Raw genomic sequence first — 20,388 nt, 5'->3', positions numbered from 1 at the left:
CACGAAGGTACCCTCATTCAATCTACAATTGAAAGTGAATCAGAAATCAATTTAATGTACATTAAAATTGATGAATCACTTTTTAACTCTTTTGACACCTAGAAAAAGTGACGCTTAAAAAAGGTGTGCCTCTGCTTCTAATATCGGACAGGTACTGATAATCATCAAGCACTAATAATTGCGAAAAATGTTATGCATCCCGATAAATGCAAAGATAAAGATAACAATGAATGATAACAATAAAAAAGGGGAAAGGGTTTGTAACGTTGTTGTACCGTAAGACATCCATGTTTGGCAGCTCTCGTCTGGCTGTGGAGAGCTGCTGCATTGACTCCTGATGGACGGCTCGAATGTTGTGTCCAACACACACGGTGTACTGCAGCGGCATGCGCTCCATACTGGGCGGCGTCTGCAAACAGAACTGCTGTCTGCTCTCCATTCCTACGTGAAGCGGGATGTTCGGGGCCACTAGAACTGACACACCTTTGGGGAAAAAAAACAAAACAAAACACAACAACATTGGGTTACTAATGGTCAGGTTTGCAAATTTTAAATCCCCAGATAAATCAAGACTGAAGTTTTGTGGCTTTTAGTCCATGTCTGCTAACTGTGAGGTCGTTTATAGGCTAGTGTACACCTAAAAGTTGACAAAAATAACTTTTAGCAGATATATGGCCAAATTAGCATGAGAGCACAATCCCATAAAAGCATAAATGGGAGTGGAAAGTTCTGCAGTTGATCTACTGACAATTAATTAATCAAATTAAGGGGACAGTTCACGCAGAAATGATAATTACCCCATCAACCTCACTCACCATAAAGCCATCATTGACTTTCTTCTTTCAGACAAATACAATCGTAGTTTTAAAAAATGTCTTGGTTATTCCAAGCTTTAAGATGGCAGAATTTGTAATGCTTTTATAATGGTACGAATATGTGTACCGTTACACCCCTTGTCAAAATTTTTTATTTTTGTAATTTATTCATTGATTCAAAGCTGAATTTTCAGCATTATTATGCTAGTATTCTGTATCACACGATCCTTCAGAAATCATTCTAATATGCTGATGGTTCTTTTATGAATAGAAAGTTTAAAAGAACAGCATCCATTTAAAATCAGATTTACTATCAGCTTGCACCAGTGCAAACCCTCATTTGGCTTAAAAAACTACTGTCAGGTAAAAAAAAAAAAGTAATTTTTGCGACTCACCTTACTGAATATGCATTTGTAGGAGTTTCCCTTTCGATTGGTAAATTTATGGGAGGAGAGTATTTAAATGAATCACGCAATGCGATTTACTAAGATTTGCACTCGTCAATTCACTGGTATTTGCGGCATTATTTAACACCCCAAAAAAGCATGTCTTAAAGCACTCTAACGCTAATTTGCCCTGTTTAGTAAATTTGGCCCTAAATGTCTTTAATGTCACTTTTGATCAATTTAATGCAGCCTTGCTGAATAAGAGTATTCGTTTCATTTAAAAAGAAAAAAAAAACCTTTGAATGGTAGCGCATGTCTTCCTGTTTCAATAGGAAATACGAAATAGCTGTAATCGGAAATAACATGGTGAACAGTTCAGTCAATGAAGCTGACACTGCTGAGCCGTCAGGTGATTTCAGATCACACGTTAACTCCTGTAACTGCATTCGTGACTCTGTGTGAATGGCAGACACAGCATGAATGAAACCAAATACCATCTTTCGACCTGCCCCAGTAAAGCAGCCTTTACAGCCTGATGTACTGTATCATGGAAATTCCAAGACTGGGACGTTTGGAACAGGAAACACTGGGATTTATAATTGAATCTTTAAATTTTCAAAGCTTCTTCAGAAGGTGGGTGGTATATGAGGGCTGCTTCTGATGTCTTTCTGCACCTGAAAAGTTGAGATTATGTGGAGCAGATAATGGTGTGCGCAGATGTAGCTGCCCTCCCTGGAATTCCTCCTGCTTCTCGGATTTCACCACCATGTCAATGTACCCCAGTGTAGACGCACACAGCACCGTCCGTCTGAATGCCCCTCATCTCACCCAAACTCACACCACGACTTTAAAATTAGATTTTAAAATGAAACAATACATCTTTGGAAAAGTTTTCCAGCAATGAGCAGTGCATCGTTTCAGAAGTTAGGTCATTTTTTATTATTCAGATATGATGTAGTTCAAAAGAAATATGCTGATAATCAGTTTGATTTTGTCATTTTTACTGATATTCACCTTTTTTCAACTGTCTTTAAACTCAACGATAATTGCCACTGTTTCGTGGTTCTCTGTAGAACAGCACCAGCAATGATGACATTAAAGGGATAGTTCACCCAAAAAATTTTATTTAACCTTAAACCACATGAACACATTTCATTACACCAAATACACAGAATAATGTTATTTTTTAGCAATGTCATATGACCCCTTTAATTACTCACCCTCATGTCGTTCCAAACCCTTAAGACCTTACATATAAAGATATATATAGGTTCCTGTGGCTCAGTGGTAGAGCATTGTGTTAGCAGCACAAAAGGTTGTGGGTTCGATTCCCAGGGAACACACATACTGGTAAAAAATGTATAGCCTGAATGCAGTGTAAGTCGCTTTGGATAAAAGCGTCTTCTAAATGCATAAATTATTATTAAATTCAGATATTTTTGATGAAATCCGAGAGCTTTCTGACACTGCATAGACAGCTGCGTAGCTGACACGTTCAAAACCCAGAAACGTAGTAAGGACATAGTTAAAATAGTCCATGTGACATCAGTGGTTCAACCATAATTTTATGAAGCTACAAAGAAAACAAAAATAATGACTTTATTCAACAATTTCTTCTCTTCTGTGTCAGTCTTCAATACGCATTCATGAGAGTACCACGACGCATGTGTGGCACTATTTTAACAATGTCCTTACTACCTTTCTGGGTCTTGAACGTAGTAGTTGCGTTGCTGTCTATGGAGGGTCAGAAAGCTCGGATTTCATCAAAATGATCTTAATTTGTGTTCTCAAGATGAACGGAGGTCTTACAGGTTTGGAACGACATGAGGGTGAGTAATTAATGACAGAATTTTCATTTATGGGTGAACTATCCCTTTAACCCTGTAAAAATGACATACGAAATAACAAACCAAAAACTGGCAGTTTGGTGAAGCTTTAGCCAGAATATTACAAAAGAAGCTTGCATTTGTTTTTGTTGAGTATCAAATTTGATACATCAGGATTTTATGGCTCATATAGCATGATATAGTGAGAATATGGAGGTCAAACTTGAGGGGAAAAAAACAGAGGTCCAAACTGAGCAAAAATGCTATTTGGTGCAGATGCTGATATTTATAGGGCCAAAAAGTAAGATGAAATTCTGATAGCTTGTACTTCAATGAGATCTTTCAGAATAGCAGATGCTTACATAAAATGCATAGAAATATCAGTTGTCACTCTATATCTCCCAACATGGCTTAGTAAGATTGTATTTAAATGCTCAGTTTTATGATCAAAGCTCTATAGTTTTAAAACATTTAATTCAATGCAATACATTGATGATTGAGAGATGAACAAATAAATGTTCCTCAAAAAGCCTGATGGATCATATTTGATACTCACATTTTAACATGATTTTCATCAAAAATTTATGTACGTATAATCAAGTAAACCTTACTTCAAAGTTGCTTCAATCCAATAAGTGTTCATCTTGAAATATTACACAATATAAAAGGTCTTCCATTTACTTTCAGCAAGAATTTACAGCACAAAGACAAAACATGACCTGAGGGGGGATGTTTTTACAGTTACAGTATATTAAAAGGTCTTTTACTCGCTAGAAACAGTATAAACTATCATTCATATGACAGAAGGCATGTAGTAGATTGTGTACAAGTTTTTCAGCAAGGTTTTGATCATGTTGACAAACTAGATGCCTCAGCTTAACAGTTAGACATAGCATGTAAAATTGTGCATTATGTAAAACACATTTTTGACCATTTAGATTCCAAAACAAATTTGCATGTATAAAAATTTGGTATACATTTGTAATTATTGTGGGGGATTCTGCATAACATTAGAAAAATATGTTTTTGCTGTGGACTTACTGTGAACAGACACTGTCAACTCATAACCTATAAACCTTCTGCTCTCCCAGACTGGGTATAACTAACCCTTATCTAACATGCCACCCCACACACATGCCAAAATATTAAATTATCTAACAATAAACATTATATGAACCAAAATTAAGTAGTCAAAGTTTCTTAAAAAGAAAAATGCTAGAATAGATTTTAGGCTTGCCAAAATCAGCTGTCACTCAGTACAGAGAACCTAGTTTGGGAATGAATGCAAGTTTGTAGATGTCGGTAAACTTATATTTATCAAAAATTAAGGAAAATAAAAAAATGTTTGTTTGATGACTTGATGAATGCAGTCGACAAAACAATGAAATGTTGTTCTCGTTGTCTCGTTAGTTTCCTTTTCCCTTTTATTTTGAGAAACTTCTCTTAAATAAGATAGATTATTTGGCAAACTTCACCATTTCCCTCGATTTATCACTGCAGATTAGACTTGGAGAGAAATTAAGGCTGCTGTCGTGGCTAGCGTTTATAAATAATAGTGTGTAAGGGTGTAACATCTACTAAATATCGCACCTGCTGTAGACTCTGCCAAGTGAAGGAAACAAGCCAAACTGTTAACCATAAGATTATGCATATGTTTTACATATGCATATGTAGGACCAGTTCATGCCAAAAATAAAAATTCTGTCATGGCGTTCCAAACCTGTATGACTTTCTTTCTACCGTGGAACACAAACTAATTAAAAAAAAAAATCAGTGTTTTGTTTTTCCTTACAATGAAAATCAGAGGAGTCTAATGTTGATTTGGACCCCATTGACTTTCATTGAATGGACAAAAACAGTAGAAAAACTCGGAATGACATGAGGGTGAGTAATGATAACAGAATTATCATGACTATCACTTTAAGTAGAAAAATGAGAGTATCAGTTTAACTAATCCCATCCAAACATACAAAAAATTTATTTGAATGCGCAAATAGGAGAGAATTCACAACTCTGACTAGCCAATTGGAAGACAAAGTAACGACTGAAACCTCTTAGAACTACTGTTCAGTTGTTTTCAATTGTTTTCTCCTTTGCGTATTTTTCCTTGTATCAAGTTATACGGTACTCTGTTGTTATTTATATGAAATAGCACTAAGCATTTCTGCAAATCATGCATTTATTGTTCGAAAATTGTTCCACTCTCTGCTCTCATCCAGTCCATATTAGGCGAAAAAAGTGAGATGGGATGCTGTTATTCATCTTTGCTTTAAAGACAGAGTGGAAAATATTTCAGGAAAGCTGGTAGTAGTTACCGTGGGGAATTATTCTAAAAATAATAGACGGCTCACCCTCTTTTTCAGCTTCTGTAGAGCGTCCACCTTGCTCATAACTCAAGCCGAAAGTCTCTTAAACGTCAGCAAATGACAGTTATTTATTCGCCTCTGTGCAGAACCCATGTTATACACACCTTAAGAATGGGGCCTCAGAGCGTTTGAAGGGTGAAACTCAAAGCGTCCGACTCTGGACGGATACAAAAAATGAACTTTGATCGCCAATCTACATGACTTCAGGCTCACGTGTCACACAACTGTTCATTAGTGGTGTTTTCCAGGTCATGCATCACTATTACTATTGCTCATACTGAAGGTTAGTGATACGGCATTGGCTTGGCAGAAAATAAATACGATTAAAATTCCCATTGACTTACATTGAGGGAGAAAGTTGAGCAATATCCATACCTGTCAACCCTCCCGTTTTTCCCGGGATTCTCCTGTATTTTACCATTATATCCCGCTACCATCCCATTTAAATATTTTCCCGTATTTCTCCCGTATTTTTAATCTTTCTATATATATTTTTTAAAAATCCCACCGGGCGTATTTTATATGTTTGCTACATTCGCTTTCGGTAAACCTCATTATATGAATAATCACGACAACAAATTCCAAGGTTGTCCAGTTGCCAGATCTTGTATGAAACGCATCTTTCTCACACGATCAACGCATACAAATTTCAACCCATTTGTCCCCTCAACTTGGCAACCTACAGCCCAGTGATGCCATTGATATCTGCGCAGGTAGTACCGTGGGAAGGAAACAATGATCACTGGTAGAAATGGGAGGAGAAGACTCAGGTGGTGCTCCAGTGAAAAAAAACTAAATATACATGTAAATTGCGATATAGCTTACACTTCAAAAGTCTATGGTTTAATTGACTAAATATGAGTGCTGCACGTTTCAAAGTCAGGTGCTGCGCTGCTTTGTTTACTGCGGTTGCCGGGGAAACGGCTATATCTCCACCCCTGGTTTAGACCAAAGCCAAAAACTACCCTTATTTTTACGCAGAAAACCCGCAGTTGTAAATGTGAACTGGTGGATCGACAAGAAGATAATGAATTATAAAACTCTATATTTATATTTATGTTACTAAATGAATATAATTGTTTGATAATAATTGTTTAAATTAATATAAAAATAAATATAATATAATATAATATAAAAATGGTTACTTTTGACTCCGCCCCCATACCCTACCCCCTTTCCCCGTATTTTGGTACCCAAATGTTGACAGGTATGGCAATATCTAAAGACTTGAATTGGTGTCTTTTGACTTTTGTTAGAAAAGGTCTACAGTAGCAACCACCCACAAAACTCAAAGCTTGAGATTGAGCCCTATTTTGTACCATTTTCAAACTAAAAATAACTGTTGCATGCTTTTTTTGTAATGCTAGACTCAGTGTGATTTTATTGAGCAGTGTGGTCAAGATTTAAACACTGAGGCAGGCCAAGTTTTAAGTTCAAACTGTTTTATTGTATCATTTGCAAATGTCTGATTTTGATTTGCCAAATACAAATTCCAAAATTACAGATAATCACCTCACTCACGTAATGTTGTTATATATCTATGATTTAAAAAATATAGTAAGCCATTGTAATGGGTAAAACATATTTTATGACATAATATCAATATGTAATTGTTTTAAGGACATAACATCTCGTTATTATGACATTATTATGTGAAAAAAAAATATCACTCACACTTTTAAGTGTTCACACTCCTGTGTGTCCATATTTTTTCATCATATTTTGGTATGTGTGCGGGTTGAAGCAAAACTCTGCAGGGCTGCGGCTCTCCAGGACCGACGTTCTCCACCCCTGGTTTAGACCAAAGCCAAAAACTACCCTTATTTTTACGCAGAAAACCCGCAGTTGTAAATGTGAACTGGTGGATCGACAAGAAGATAATGAATTATAAAACTCTATATTGCTGACAAAATTTGAGCAACCGAATTTACAGTATTATGTCAAAAATGTATTTTGATTTCGTCCACAATAGTTTTGGAAAGCCAAAATAATTGACAGACAGAATGAAATTTAAATTATTTGATGCTTTGATTGTGTCCGTGTCTATTTACAGCTTTGGTAATTAAATAAATTTGATTAATGAATTCATTATTAAATAAACTTTATTTATTTATTTATTTGTTTATTTTGCTAAATGAAAACTTTAATTGTTTTTTTGTTGCTGTTGTTGGTGCATATAGCTAACATAGACAAAGGGGGACATCATTACTTGGAAACCATCAAAATCTAAATATGTCTCAGTCTCTTTATGTTTCTTTCAGTCATCATGTTGGACCAGACACAATTGTCAGCGAACCCAGTAAAGGACACAACTTGCCTGGATACTTCAATAATGTCTCTCATCAACAAAGTGGACAAAGCTATTTGACAGACGTCGCATGACTGAAGCTCCATATCACCAATCTTTTTAAAACCTCTATCCGATTTCAAGGCCTAAATGTAAATATACAATGCTGAAAAGTTTACCTTTGGATTTGCCCCGGGTGGGTCGCCGGGGGCTCGTTTTACAGGCCTGCGCAACAACACGCCATTTGGCTGCACAGCGGCGACTCAGGAAAAACAATTATGTCCATTATCAACACACCGCCGACCAATAGCAGCCGAGAGCCGTGGCCACAGGCAGCTGCTGGGTCGCCTTACGAATCTGAGCCAACATGATTGTCATTGTTATGCCACTGGGCATTATATACCACGATATGTCTGCGGTTACTTGGCAACCCGGGACAGCTGCATTGGCAGGAAGCGCAACATTTCTGTCTTAAAAGTGAGCCAATTAGGGAGGGGTTTGAGAGGTCTCTACAAAATCAAGGCCGTCCTTTAGCAAGGTGGAAAAGGGATTAAAATCATGCGATCATTTTGGTTAAACTGCTCATGGAGTTACATAACACACAGTGGGCCAAACAATGATCTAGGAAATCATAAAAGTCCTTTGTTTATGTCACATGACGAATATTATGTCCTTAGCTGATGGCATGCCCTTTCGCTTTAATCTAATTCTGTTCAGCTGTCTGGGACGCAGATTACCGCTTTCACCTTTCAGCTGCCGAAAGCTCACATGCAAACTTGGAAGACACCAATGCGGGCGCAAACAATGCGGCCGTACAAAAAAAGCAGCGTGACTGTGTTGAGTAAATAGGGTTATTAATTGCTGGATTGAGCACGGGTGACAAGGTGCTGTGAGAGTGTTAGAGTGTCTCGGCTCTGAGCGGTAACCATGTTTAGAGACCAGCTGCCCACCCACACAAGCTTCGCATGGCACGCCTGCTGGTCCGAAGCACGAGGGGTCATCGCAACGTCCCTTTGGTGAACATATTAACCATTTACTGAACATATAAAATGTCAAAGCTGGTCCAAAACACTTCTTGGGCCCAAAAACATGCTTCGTTTGCACTTTGAGTGCGAGTACTAGCGGCAGCTTATTGTCAAATGTGTTAAGAAACTTAACTATGTGTTACAATGTTGTGTTACTCATTTTGGTGAACGTATATTAACCAGTTACTCAATATATAAAATGTCAAACCCAGTCTGACATGCTTTTGGGGCCCAAAAAGTGCTACGTTTGCACACTGAGTATGAGTACTAGTGTCAGCTTATTGTCAAATGTGATAAGAAACTTAATTACTAAAAGTAATGCGTTACAATGTTGTGTTACTCATTTTATTAAACATATATTAACCATTTATTGAACATATAAAAAGTCAAAGTCAGTCCGATATGCTTTTGGGGCCCAAAAAGTGCTACATTTGCACTTTGAGTCTGAGTGGTAGTGTTAGTTTATTGTCAAATGTGTTAAGAAACCTTACTATGTGTTACAATGTTGTATTACTCATTTTGGTGAACATATATTAACCATTTACTGAACATATAAAATGTCAAAGTTCGTCCGACATGCTTTTGGGGCCCAAATAGTGCTATGTTTGCACTTTGAATGTGAGTACCAGTGGCTTCAAAGTACTATTGGAATCCACTAAAACACCCGTTTTTTTTTTTTTTTTAGCTCCTGAGTGAAACTGCTACTATGTACCTAAATCCACTGAAATACTGTTGTTTTGTTTGTTTCATGTTTTGTTTTTAGCAGCAGCTATCTGCAAGCTCCAGACTGGAACCACTACAAAATACTATAACTAAAACTTATGCACTGAGGTGGATATTTTTTATTTGATAAGAAAACATGCACAAAACTATGATGGAAGCACATTTACCAAATAAATTCCTTGATGCACATCAAAAAAAGTCACTTGACTTTGCATAATGGGGCAGCATAACTGGACTAAGCAGCGGACCGACTGCACCTGAAATGTTTTGGTCATTACGAAATACCTGAGCCAAATTCTGTTGTCAAAGTGGTTGGGTATAATTACCTCGCAGAACTTTCTTACACGACTGCACTACCAAACAGCAGGCATCAGCCTCCAAAAGCAAGATAACGTGAATGAGTTTGTTACATTTCATCTGCACGCTCTGAGGCACAAATTATTTATTATATACGGAAAAAAACCCACAGTGGATTGTGCTGATATCTTAAGGATACTGTGGACAGCTGACTCCTAAAGTTTTTGATATATTTCATATTTTGTGTGGTCAGTTCACAGCAGTGATAGAAATTAAGCTTTTCCAATAAGTTTAAATAGATTTTTACCTTTTATGGACATTTTTACCTTTATAAAGCCATTTTTTTCTAAAAGTGTGCATCATATTTTAAGTAAAATTCTTACATTTAATCAGTCAATTATAATAATAAGACATTTAGGCTGTTACTAAACAAATGAAATCATTATCAATAAAATTAATCTTTGCAGAAGTTCCATATGAAGTGGCATTTGGATGTATTTACACGTGTTAATGGATTTTTTAAAGAAAAAACGGCACTCTTCCTGTGATATTGATTAACTATATGAATTTATATAAATATATTCATTTTCTGCCCCCTCATCTTGAATTATGTGATCATTCTTAATGCATATTAATAGACTGAGTCATGCAGTGAAAGAGCGCACTATAAATCCGCACGCGCACTAAAGCCTGTGTTGGTCTAACCAGACTTCATCACGTCGCGTATGCGTGCCTCTGTAGGTGTGTTTTGTTTGTTTTTTGCAATATACTCGATAATGTCATGATGTCTCACGAGTTCAGTATTTGCGCTAAACCTGCGCAGATTTGGCTTGCATGAACTTCCCAAAGAAATTAATGAGTGAACATAACTTATGAAAAGTAACCCGCCAAATTGGCTAGTGATTTGACAGCGTTACCCGCCACAGCTGATTTTTACCCGCATTTGGCGGGTTGGCGGGTGTTAATTTCAAACCCTGCTCACACATAATACAACACTTCGTACAATGCTTGTGCAATTTAAATATACGCCAAATGCTCTAGTACATCTGGTATGACATGTATGCAAAAAATAAAAAATAAAATCCTATTAAATGTGTTGGCCCCTCTGCCTTTTTACTGGTAAATTATGATGTGATAGGACAAAAAGAGGCAATTTTAAATAACATGAGATTCAAACTCGCACTGCCCACATAAGCACCTCAATGCAATGTGTCAGAATGCATGCTCTAAATGCAGCACATTTGAGCTATTTTTAAACATTAAAACATTAAAAAATTACAGACCAACATTTACTCCAAATCTCATTTGGTGGTCCCATTTGACATCCGATCCTGTCTTGAGCTACAGATCCATAATATGGTTAGACTGCTGCTTGTTTCACTGAAATGAAGTAGACATTGTTACTTTTAGCTAATGAATCTAAATGAGTGAATCATATAATTCATTGTTCAAAGCTGGTTAATTAATCAACTCACTGTTGATTTTCTTTGTCAATTACAATTGTTAGGTTTAGATTTTTGGTCAACTCATGGTCCAAAGCACTTCACAGACCGCAAGTTTGTGAACTCGTTTGAAAGTGATTGATGAAGTGCTGTAGTGATGGATTTTGACAGGACCTCCCATCTTTACACAGGTAATCTGAAGGTCTTCTGAGGAGCTCTTCGTCACCTCCCTGACCTTCCAGATTCTTAGAATACCACATTTAGCCAGATGGTCAATTCTAGGAAGAGTCTCAGTGGTTTCAAACTTCCTTCACATGTCAATGATGCATGCTTCTGGGAAGCTTGAATTTTATGGCTTTTTCCAGCTAAAGGGATTGACACATTGCTATACTAGAGGTCGAAGGCGGTTCTGGTTTCTGCTGTATGGTCAAATAATATTTCTGGAAGTAAATTTGCATATCAATAACCACTGCTTTAAGTTTCATTAAATACTTCACGTAAATACTCAAAATATGCTGCATTTCAAGACAGATTCACTCTTTGCCAGATTCAGTGAATTCATTCAGACAAAAGGATTTGTTAAACTGATTCAAACTATTTTTTTTTTAAATTCTTCACAATAGTAAGCTCTTCGTCACCTCCCTGACCTTCCAGATTCTTAGAATACCACATTTAGCCAGATGGTCAATTCTAGGAAGAGTCTCAGTGGTTTCAAACTTCCTTCACATGTCAATGATGCATGCTTCTGGGAAGCTTGAATTTTATGGCTTTTTCCAGCTAAAGGGATTGACACATTGCTATACTAGAGGTCGAAGGCGGTTCTGGTTTCTGCTGTATGGTCAAATAATATTTCTGGAAGTAAATTTGCATATCAATAACCACTGCTTTAAGTTTCATTAAATACTTCACGTAAATACTCAAAATATGCTGCATTTCAAGACAGATTCACTCTTTGCCAGCTTCAGTGAATTCATTCAGACAAAAGGATTTGTTAAACTGATTCAAACTATTTTTTTTTAAAATTCTTCACAATAGTAATTTCATCATGAATTGAACATTATACAATAAAATAAACTTTGCTCTGGGACTGCATAGTTTATTATTATTTTACAATGCTGTAGCATAATACAAGTTAAACTGTAATTGGATTCAACAAGATTCACCTAAAATCACACTATGAAAAAAAACAGGTTAAAACAGTAAACCTTTAACATTCAAAAAAGTAAACAAATAAAACGTTTTATCAACTTTTTAAGCCTTTTCACAAAAATGTATTTTTTTAATGTATTTTAAATATATTTTTAAATGTTTTTTTCCCCCTGTTTTCCTGAAACATCAAACAATAAAGCATGGCGTTAGCTAAGATCATGGGTTTGATTCCCAGTAAAATGTACATTTTAAACTTCTTAAAAATGTACACCTTCAACACAGCATACATTTCTTTGAATAAAAAGGTCTGCCATAACAAAATATATATTTTTAACTAGGTTTACCAGTATTTCTGACAACTCAAAATGTGTTTGGGTTAAACTGACCCAGAACACATATAAGGGTTAAAAACATGCTCAATGAATTGCCAAATAAGGATCTAAAAACTTATTAAATATATAGAGTGAATATGAATATTTAGTTAATTAATATTATAAATCTGGGGGGAAAATTTAAATTTGATTGCACATATTTTCATGTAGTAGACTTATTTCACAATAACTACTGCAAGTCTAAACTGTTGAACATTTGGAGTGGTTTGGATAATGTTTGAATCCACTACGCATCTGTCCATAAACATCTCCCACCGTGCCTCGAATAAAACTAACAGCCAGACATAAACACAATGGTTATTTAAATCTGCCTGAGATTGTTTGCTTAATTAACTCTCGATATAAACATCAGGCATCTGCTGACACATACCAATGGGTTCAGACTCAAGTCCGATGTCCTTTGTTTTGCAATCTTTCAGCAAGCAGAAGAAACCATCCGTATTGTGTTACGCTCTCTATGTACAGTAGAGCCCCGTGATCTCAGGCCCGAGGCAGTTTAGAATTATGTACATAGTCACAAGTGAATGCATGTTTGGACTGGTCAACAAAGTGTGAAAGGGCAGGGTGGCCAAATTTGGCTAAGGGGGTCACAGTTAGAGACGCAGAGCTCCTCTTTGCTTACCTGAGGATCCCAGGAAGTAGCGTTCTAAAACTGATCCGAAGCCAGAAGGGTTGTCCCTAAGGTCGCTGACTGTGAAGGGCTGCATGGAAATGTTGGCATCGTTTATCGGCCAGTTGGGTGCATGGACACTGGCACCTCCGTACCACGAAATATTCACCATGGAGAAACAGTCCTGAGAAAGAAAGAGGGTGACTATCCGCAAACTGTATTGTTGTTGTCCATCTATACCATAGGTAGATAATTTCTTGCTAGTTAAAGGACTAAATATACAGTCATTGATTTAGTTTTTTTCATATAGATTGCATAACGTTTTCATTAGTGTCCAAAATCTGGACATCCAGCTAAGAATTCGTGCATGGACACTGGCACCTCCGTACCACGAAATATTCACCATGGAGAAACAGTCCTGAGAAAGAAAGAGGGTGACTATCCGCAAACTGTATTGTTGTTGTCCATCTATACCATAGGTACATAATTTCTTGCTAGTTAAAGGACTAAATATACAGTCATTGATTTAGTTTTTTTTCATATAGATTGCATAACGTTTTCATTAGTGTCCAAAATCTGGACATCCAGCTAAGAATTATTTTGGCTCTCATAACACATGAAAACAGGTGCAGAATAGCTATAAGTCAAAGTATTGGACTGAACAAAGAGTTCTTAGGCTTAAATCTAAAATAACACACAACAGAACATTACTGAGGTAGGAAATGTGGGAAAGGAAGGGATTAAACTCGAAAACTTCCGAACTGCATTAGGTGCTTGCTGAACAAAGAAGACCTTGTCTTATTGGAAATCTGTGAAATGTATCTTTGTGGCTTTTTTAGTCTGGTGAACTTCAAACCCTGCTTTAAAAACTTTTTTGGCAGGTACGAATGCAAAGTAAATCTGTTTTTACGAATATGACCACATAAAAATGAAGACTATTTAAAGTCAAATAAAAACCACTAATTAAATAATGATAAGTTAATGATAAGTTAAATGCAAGCAAAGAGCCATTCAGATGTTAAAATGTTTATCCTTCTGAAACAAGAAACCTTTAAATAATCATTTGCATATAGCCTACTTAATTAGGACTTGAAGCCCCCAAAGGAAGCCAAAACAAAAATATGAAGTAGCCTTTATATTTTATAGGGCTATGTTTCAGTTAGGATTTCAAACATTTCAGTAACCACAAAAAAAAAAAAAGTCGAGTATTTTCATCGAGCGATAAATAAACCCTAGCGAACAAAAATCGCGTTCGCTTAGCGGTAACCACGGCGACTATAGCGACTACCTTTAGGATCCTCACTGGCAAAACAAACACGTCAACGTTGTCACTTATTGATTTGTATATTATAAATATTAGCCAATTGTGCTAGCTGCGACTATTTGGTTCCTGTGCGAGAAATGTTCACACCATACACAGTTTTGTTGGTTCTTGCTATGGTTCTTGAATAAATTTGAATAAAAGTTCTACATGGTTCTTGAAACAAATACGGTGATTTGTTATTTTAAAGAGTTGGATTGTCTGAACGTGAAGTTTTGAATTGGATCTAATTGCGTTGTTGCGCGCACCGGCCGCCGGTCATCAACGGATCCAGGTCAAGTTCTCCAAACACAATCATTCCAGAATAAATCGAAAAAAAGAATGCATGCTGCTTCCAGTGCTGTAGCAGGTTTAAAGCATTGATCGCAGAAGAGTGAGCAGCCTTACCCGGGTTTGGCAGCAATGCCTACAAATAGCTCCACAGCGGCTTATTTGCTTGGCCTGCACTCTTGCGCGCTGCTGTGACGTAACTCCATACTGCTTCTTCAGAAAGGTACGAGAGAAAGTGATTAAGCGAGCTTTGCGATTACCGGGGCCCCCGGTCAGGAGCCGTACAGGGCGCAGTGTACGGTGAATCACTCATTCTCACTGAGCGCACGCGCTTGGCAATTGGAGATGCGCGTGCAGAGCGAACGACTACCATACATGCATCAACCCTGCGCACAATAATGTTTCAGCGTCCTGTAGCTGTTTAAGCAGGTGCGGGAACTCTTCACTCTTAAAAATAAAGGCTCTTTATTGGCATCAATGGTTCTATAAAGAACCTGAACATGGAACCTTTCAAATGCAGAAAAGGTTTTTTTTTTAATAGTAGAAAAAGATTTCTTTAGATTTTTTAAAATGTTCTTCAAAATGGTTCTTTTAGGAACTGTTCACTGAAAGGTTCTTTGGGGAACCAAATATGGTTCTTCGATGGCATCACTGCAAAAACACCCTTTTGTAACCTTTATTTTTAAATGTGTTATTCGCAAACTACATTTTGATCTAATATGATGTAATATTTGATCTTTTGATCTAATATTCCAAGCTGAAATTTCTGTTTAACGTGCAAAGTTGCATATTACACTTGCACTAGCTATCTAAATAATAACGCCTCATACTTGTGCATTGCGTCGTTTGTGTATTGTACAATTGTATTCCTAAACTGTATTGTACTATACCACGTATGTTATATTGTGTGTTTTTATTGTATTTTGTGCGTCTTTGTTTGGGTCAATGACAAATAAAATGTCCGGGATGATAGGGGAAAAATCTTTTAGTTTAAAACAGACACGCTTACTCTTTGTGTTTAATTCAAAAACATTTATGCCGTTCTTGACAATTTAAAAAAATGTACATAATGAAAACATTTTTATTATTATTATTTAAATACAAATATAAAGATTTATAATTAAATAAAAATATTTTATGGACTCCTCTCTATTTTTATTTATTTATTTTTGTCTTGCCACATGTTTCACCCCATAGCTTTGGTGGACAAATGTTTTTCAAATACAAACAGACAAAACTGTTTTTCTGAATATTTTATAAAGAAATATTAATAACATATTACACACTTACTGGCATAGTAACTGTACACCAACATTTTTTACAATTTCTATAATCAAAATGTATTTTTATTCAAAAAATGTTAACTGATGTATATAAGTGTGTGTAATCTAAGCGTCTATATGAATACCATTTTTAATGTCATTTTGAACAGTTTAATAGATCCAAATAAAATGAGAGTTACCGTATACCCCATTTATACCGTGTATGCATTGCTTGGTAGATTACTTAAAACATTTTAGTCTATTACTGATTACAGATTACATTATGAAAATTGTAGATAATATAGGTTATTCATTTTAGGTAATGTATTATGACTACCATTTAGTAGATTACTTTTTACCTAACTTGTTTTAAAGTTCCAAGTAAATATTTTAGGGGTTTGGCTGACACACACACACACACACACACACACACAAATGGAAAGGCCTGCATGAACAAACATTATTAAACATGAAATTAACAATGACATTACATGCCCAAAGTCTTCCAGGTTTGAAACATTTTTGTCCTGACTTCCAGATCCATTACTGAAGGTCACTGGATTTGAGAAATAGTGTTTCACAGCTATACATCACCCGTGTTTAGTGACGTAAGTATTGTGTAGTAAGTATTGTTTCATACATGGTCTAATTGCATAGCATAGCATGGTTGGCAAATTTATATACACAACATTTGTGAATATAGTCAAAGCTAAATTGGATGACACGGTAGGATTGTTGTGAAGAAAACTTTAGAAAAGATAAAAAAAAAATATATGGTGAATCAATGATGACTAGTTCACTGCCATTTTATGAATAATATGTAATCATGTAATCTATAAAAGTAACAGTAATCTGATTATGATCACTTTAAAATGTAATATAATCCAATTAGGTGTACTCAATTTTTGGAATCTGATTACATAATCCAGATTAAATGTAATCAGTTACGTCTTCACTATCTGCTCAAAATAATGCAAAACAAAAATACATGAACTGAGAATTTCAACAAAAATCTTTATGTAGAAATGTTTAACATCACAAGACACATAACTTCAGTAGTCTGTATATATTTTTGACACTGAACATGGAGAATGTGTCAAGGCATGATTCTTTGGAGCAGCAGATATGAAGCAGGAGCAGCGGGAATCCCCCCCATGACTTATGACATGATTAATGAGATGACAACATGGATGACTGGAGATGCCACCTATGGAATTTCATCTGTCAACAGCCATTGTGTTGAGCTTACCATGTGCTGCATCTATCTGTCTGTCTGTCTGTCTGTCTATCTATCTATCTGTCTGTCTGTCTATCTATCAATGTGTCTATCTATCTGTTCGTCTGTCTGTCTATCTATCTATCTCAGAAAACTCCTGATAAAGGGCTTCTGATAGTGAAGCACTGATGTGTTGAAGCGGCCGATAGTCTAAATGCCTTGAAGATTAGTTGCGACTGGCTCAGATTCTGTAAGTCAGCCCTTTTGCACCTCAGGATTCTGCTGGCAGGGCTGTGGTCATTGGATAAGGCTGTGGGAAACTCACCTTGGCTGTTCACTCTTCTCCAATAATCACATAACCACTAGACGGCTTCACCTATCAGCTGACTACTGACTGCCCCCATTTTCCTGCTTTAATTTCGATTAATGTTCAGATTTGGACATAGAAAACTGTTCCAGAGTGGCAGCTAAGGGTTGCAAGTTGCATCCTCTGCACTTGTCTGCGAATGAGTGTGTGGGTGATGTGTGTGTGACTAAGCCAAGTTCAACTTTACAGTGGCCTTGGCTCAGGGTCAGAGTTGAGCGTGCTTTGGGGCCATGTCCAAAGGAAGAGTCTCAATTTACACATCAACTATACGACTCCGTTGAGAAGTGCTATAAATAACAGCTTGAATGATTGGTGGCTGGCTCTGCTTTCCATGGACTGTGAGCATGCAGCGTGAAAAACTAATGGTAGCATATATAGTGAAAAAAATCAGCGAATGACACTAAACTTTGATATTGTTTTTTTCATATGTAATTGGTATATCTGTTCAGTGGGGCCCAAAGGACCGAGACCAGCAGCAAAAATGCTTCTATTTCTCATATTACCAGCAGAATAATTATTTTATTTTATATATATATTTTTGCTATTTATTTATTTCCATCTGTTGCACCTAAATAAAACAATTAATAAATAAACAACACTTTCCATTTTAAATGATATTATCAGCAGTAAAATTATTTGATTTGATTTCTGCATTTATTTATTTCCCTATTTTGTACTTTAACACATAAAAATTAAACTTGATAAAAAAATTAGTACAACATTTTTCATTTTAAACTATATTATAAGCAGTAAAAAAAATTTTATTTCCTTTTTATTTGTGTATTTATTTACTTTTTTGCAATTTAATATAAATTAAACACAATTAAATAAATAAAATTAATGTTTAATTGTTGTTTATTTATTTCCATCTGTTGCACTTCAAAAACAATAAAATAAATAAATAATAATAATTATTATTATTATTACTATTATTATAATTGTCACAGCCCAGTCACCAGCTCAGTCACTAAACCACATTAAGGACTCCATTTCCCAGCATCCCGCCTGCTTCACACCTGCACCTGATCTCCAATCAACACACCTGCCACCATTCACCTCATTACCTACCATATAAAAGTAATCACCTTTCGCTCTCTTATTGTCTGGTCTGTTTGTTGGCATTCTCTACACATCGTGGGATACACTTCCCTTACTCCTTACCAGCTCTACTAACTTGAATCATCATGTCCCGATCTACCTTACAGTGAATCCTCCATCTGTTCGCTCTGAGAGCCCTTGAACCTGGAAAGGGAAAATAGTACCAAGTTTTTATGACTTAAGTCCAATGATCTATCCTAAAATACTTTCTGTTCACCTGAATTTATGCCTGATGCCTACGAAGCCTCCTTTAGTTTCAGCTACCTGTGGATAAAAAAAAAAAGACTCTTTACTTTCCCAGTTCCTTAAGTTATGATGTTATGTTGAATTCTGAACTTAACTGATTTCCTGTCCTGCTCCCGGCTTCGATAAACCTGCTGAACTCACTTACCTGTGATCTCTGTTTTGTGACAGAAGACCGGGCCACAAAATTTGCCTTACAACATGGGCATTCTCCTCAACCCTCAAGACCCAGCTGACCTGCTTCTCACATGCTTTCAAGATGGCCGACCAATTGAGGACTACGTAGAGGAATTCGTCGAGCTCTCACATCAAGTGCCCTGGAATGATGAGACACTAAAAACCATTTAGCTTGGATGATCACCTTTATCTACAAGTTCCAGCGGGCACAACCACATGTTCTTTGCAAAAATATATTGATTATATTCTATGGATGTTGTGGATCATCGTATATTGTAGAGGAAGCACTTCCCAAGTCCGCTCCAGTGAGTAGTCTTCCTGAGCCTGTTCCATTGAGTGAAATTCCCGAATCTGTAGCCCCAATCCCATTTCTACCCCTTACCCCTAACCCCTCCATTTCGCGTGTTCACATGAAGGGTAGGGGTGTCTCTATTCTCATTTGGTTGGAGGGGTATGGGGAAGGGCCAGGGCCAGATAGCCCTTCAAACTAAGATTTTTCGGGACCACACTTCAAACAAAGGGGTATGATAATTATCAGCATAGAGCAACATGGCTGCCAGAGCGAACAAGACACACAAATGGAAGCATTTTTGCCATTAATAAAGATTTCAATAAAGTAATCATTTGTTGCATTCAATCCTGTGTTCATATTTATGGTCATGTTATTCAAAGAAATGTTTGCAAAAAAATCGCTAAAGTTTGCTAATGTGCACGATAGTGCCTCAACATATTTTCATGTCTGATCAGGGTGATAACCACCATAGACATTGAGTGGGGTTAGTCCCCCCCAATAATTAGAAATCGCTATGCCTTTTTCTCAAATATTGCCAATTTGAGAGAGAGATGAAAGTTGTGTGTATGTCTCTCTTGACAATGAGTGAGTTTACTTCAAAAACAGTGATTTTTTTTTTTTATCCTCTCATTGCTGGAAAATATAATGTAGCGATTCAGTATTTAAACTGTTATTAATAAAAGTCGTGGGGCAGCGTTGACAAGTATCTTTGCTCCTGGATGTGTGTCAGCGCATTAATATAGAATGGTAATTAAAGGCTCTAATGCACGCCAGCACACCGGTATAGGTGTGTGTATTGTAGGAGTTAGACGACGTATGATGAC

At 36.5% G+C, this 20,388-nt stretch overlaps 1 protein-coding gene across 1 annotated transcript in view; it reads right to left on the bottom strand.

Annotated features, from left to right (window-relative positions):
• Window positions 1-15,282, bottom strand: part of LOC107717813 (SITS-binding protein-like) — a 33,956-nt gene extending 18,674 nt beyond the window's left edge. Inside the window, exons 1-3 of the mRNA XM_016524682.1 lie at window positions 15,229-15,282; window positions 13,331-13,502; window positions 276-483 (exon numbers count right to left, since the gene is read on the bottom strand). Of these exons, the coding sequence (XP_016380168.1) occupies window positions 276-483; window positions 13,331-13,502; window positions 15,229-15,282 (434 nt within the window). The remainder of the gene's footprint in view (window positions 1-275; window positions 484-13,330; window positions 13,503-15,228) is intronic.
• Window positions 15,283-20,388: the final 5,106 nt, after the last annotated feature.

The sequence above is a fragment of the Sinocyclocheilus rhinocerous genome, unplaced genomic scaffold (assembly GCF_001515625.1).
Source record: "Sinocyclocheilus rhinocerous isolate Xijiao unplaced genomic scaffold, SAMN03320098_v1.1 scaffold783, whole genome shotgun sequence".
NCBI lineage: Eukaryota > Metazoa > Chordata > Actinopteri > Cypriniformes > Cyprinidae > Sinocyclocheilus > Sinocyclocheilus rhinocerous.
Note: the sequence above shows the minus strand (reverse complement) of the source record. Positions and strands in the feature narration are given on the sequence as shown.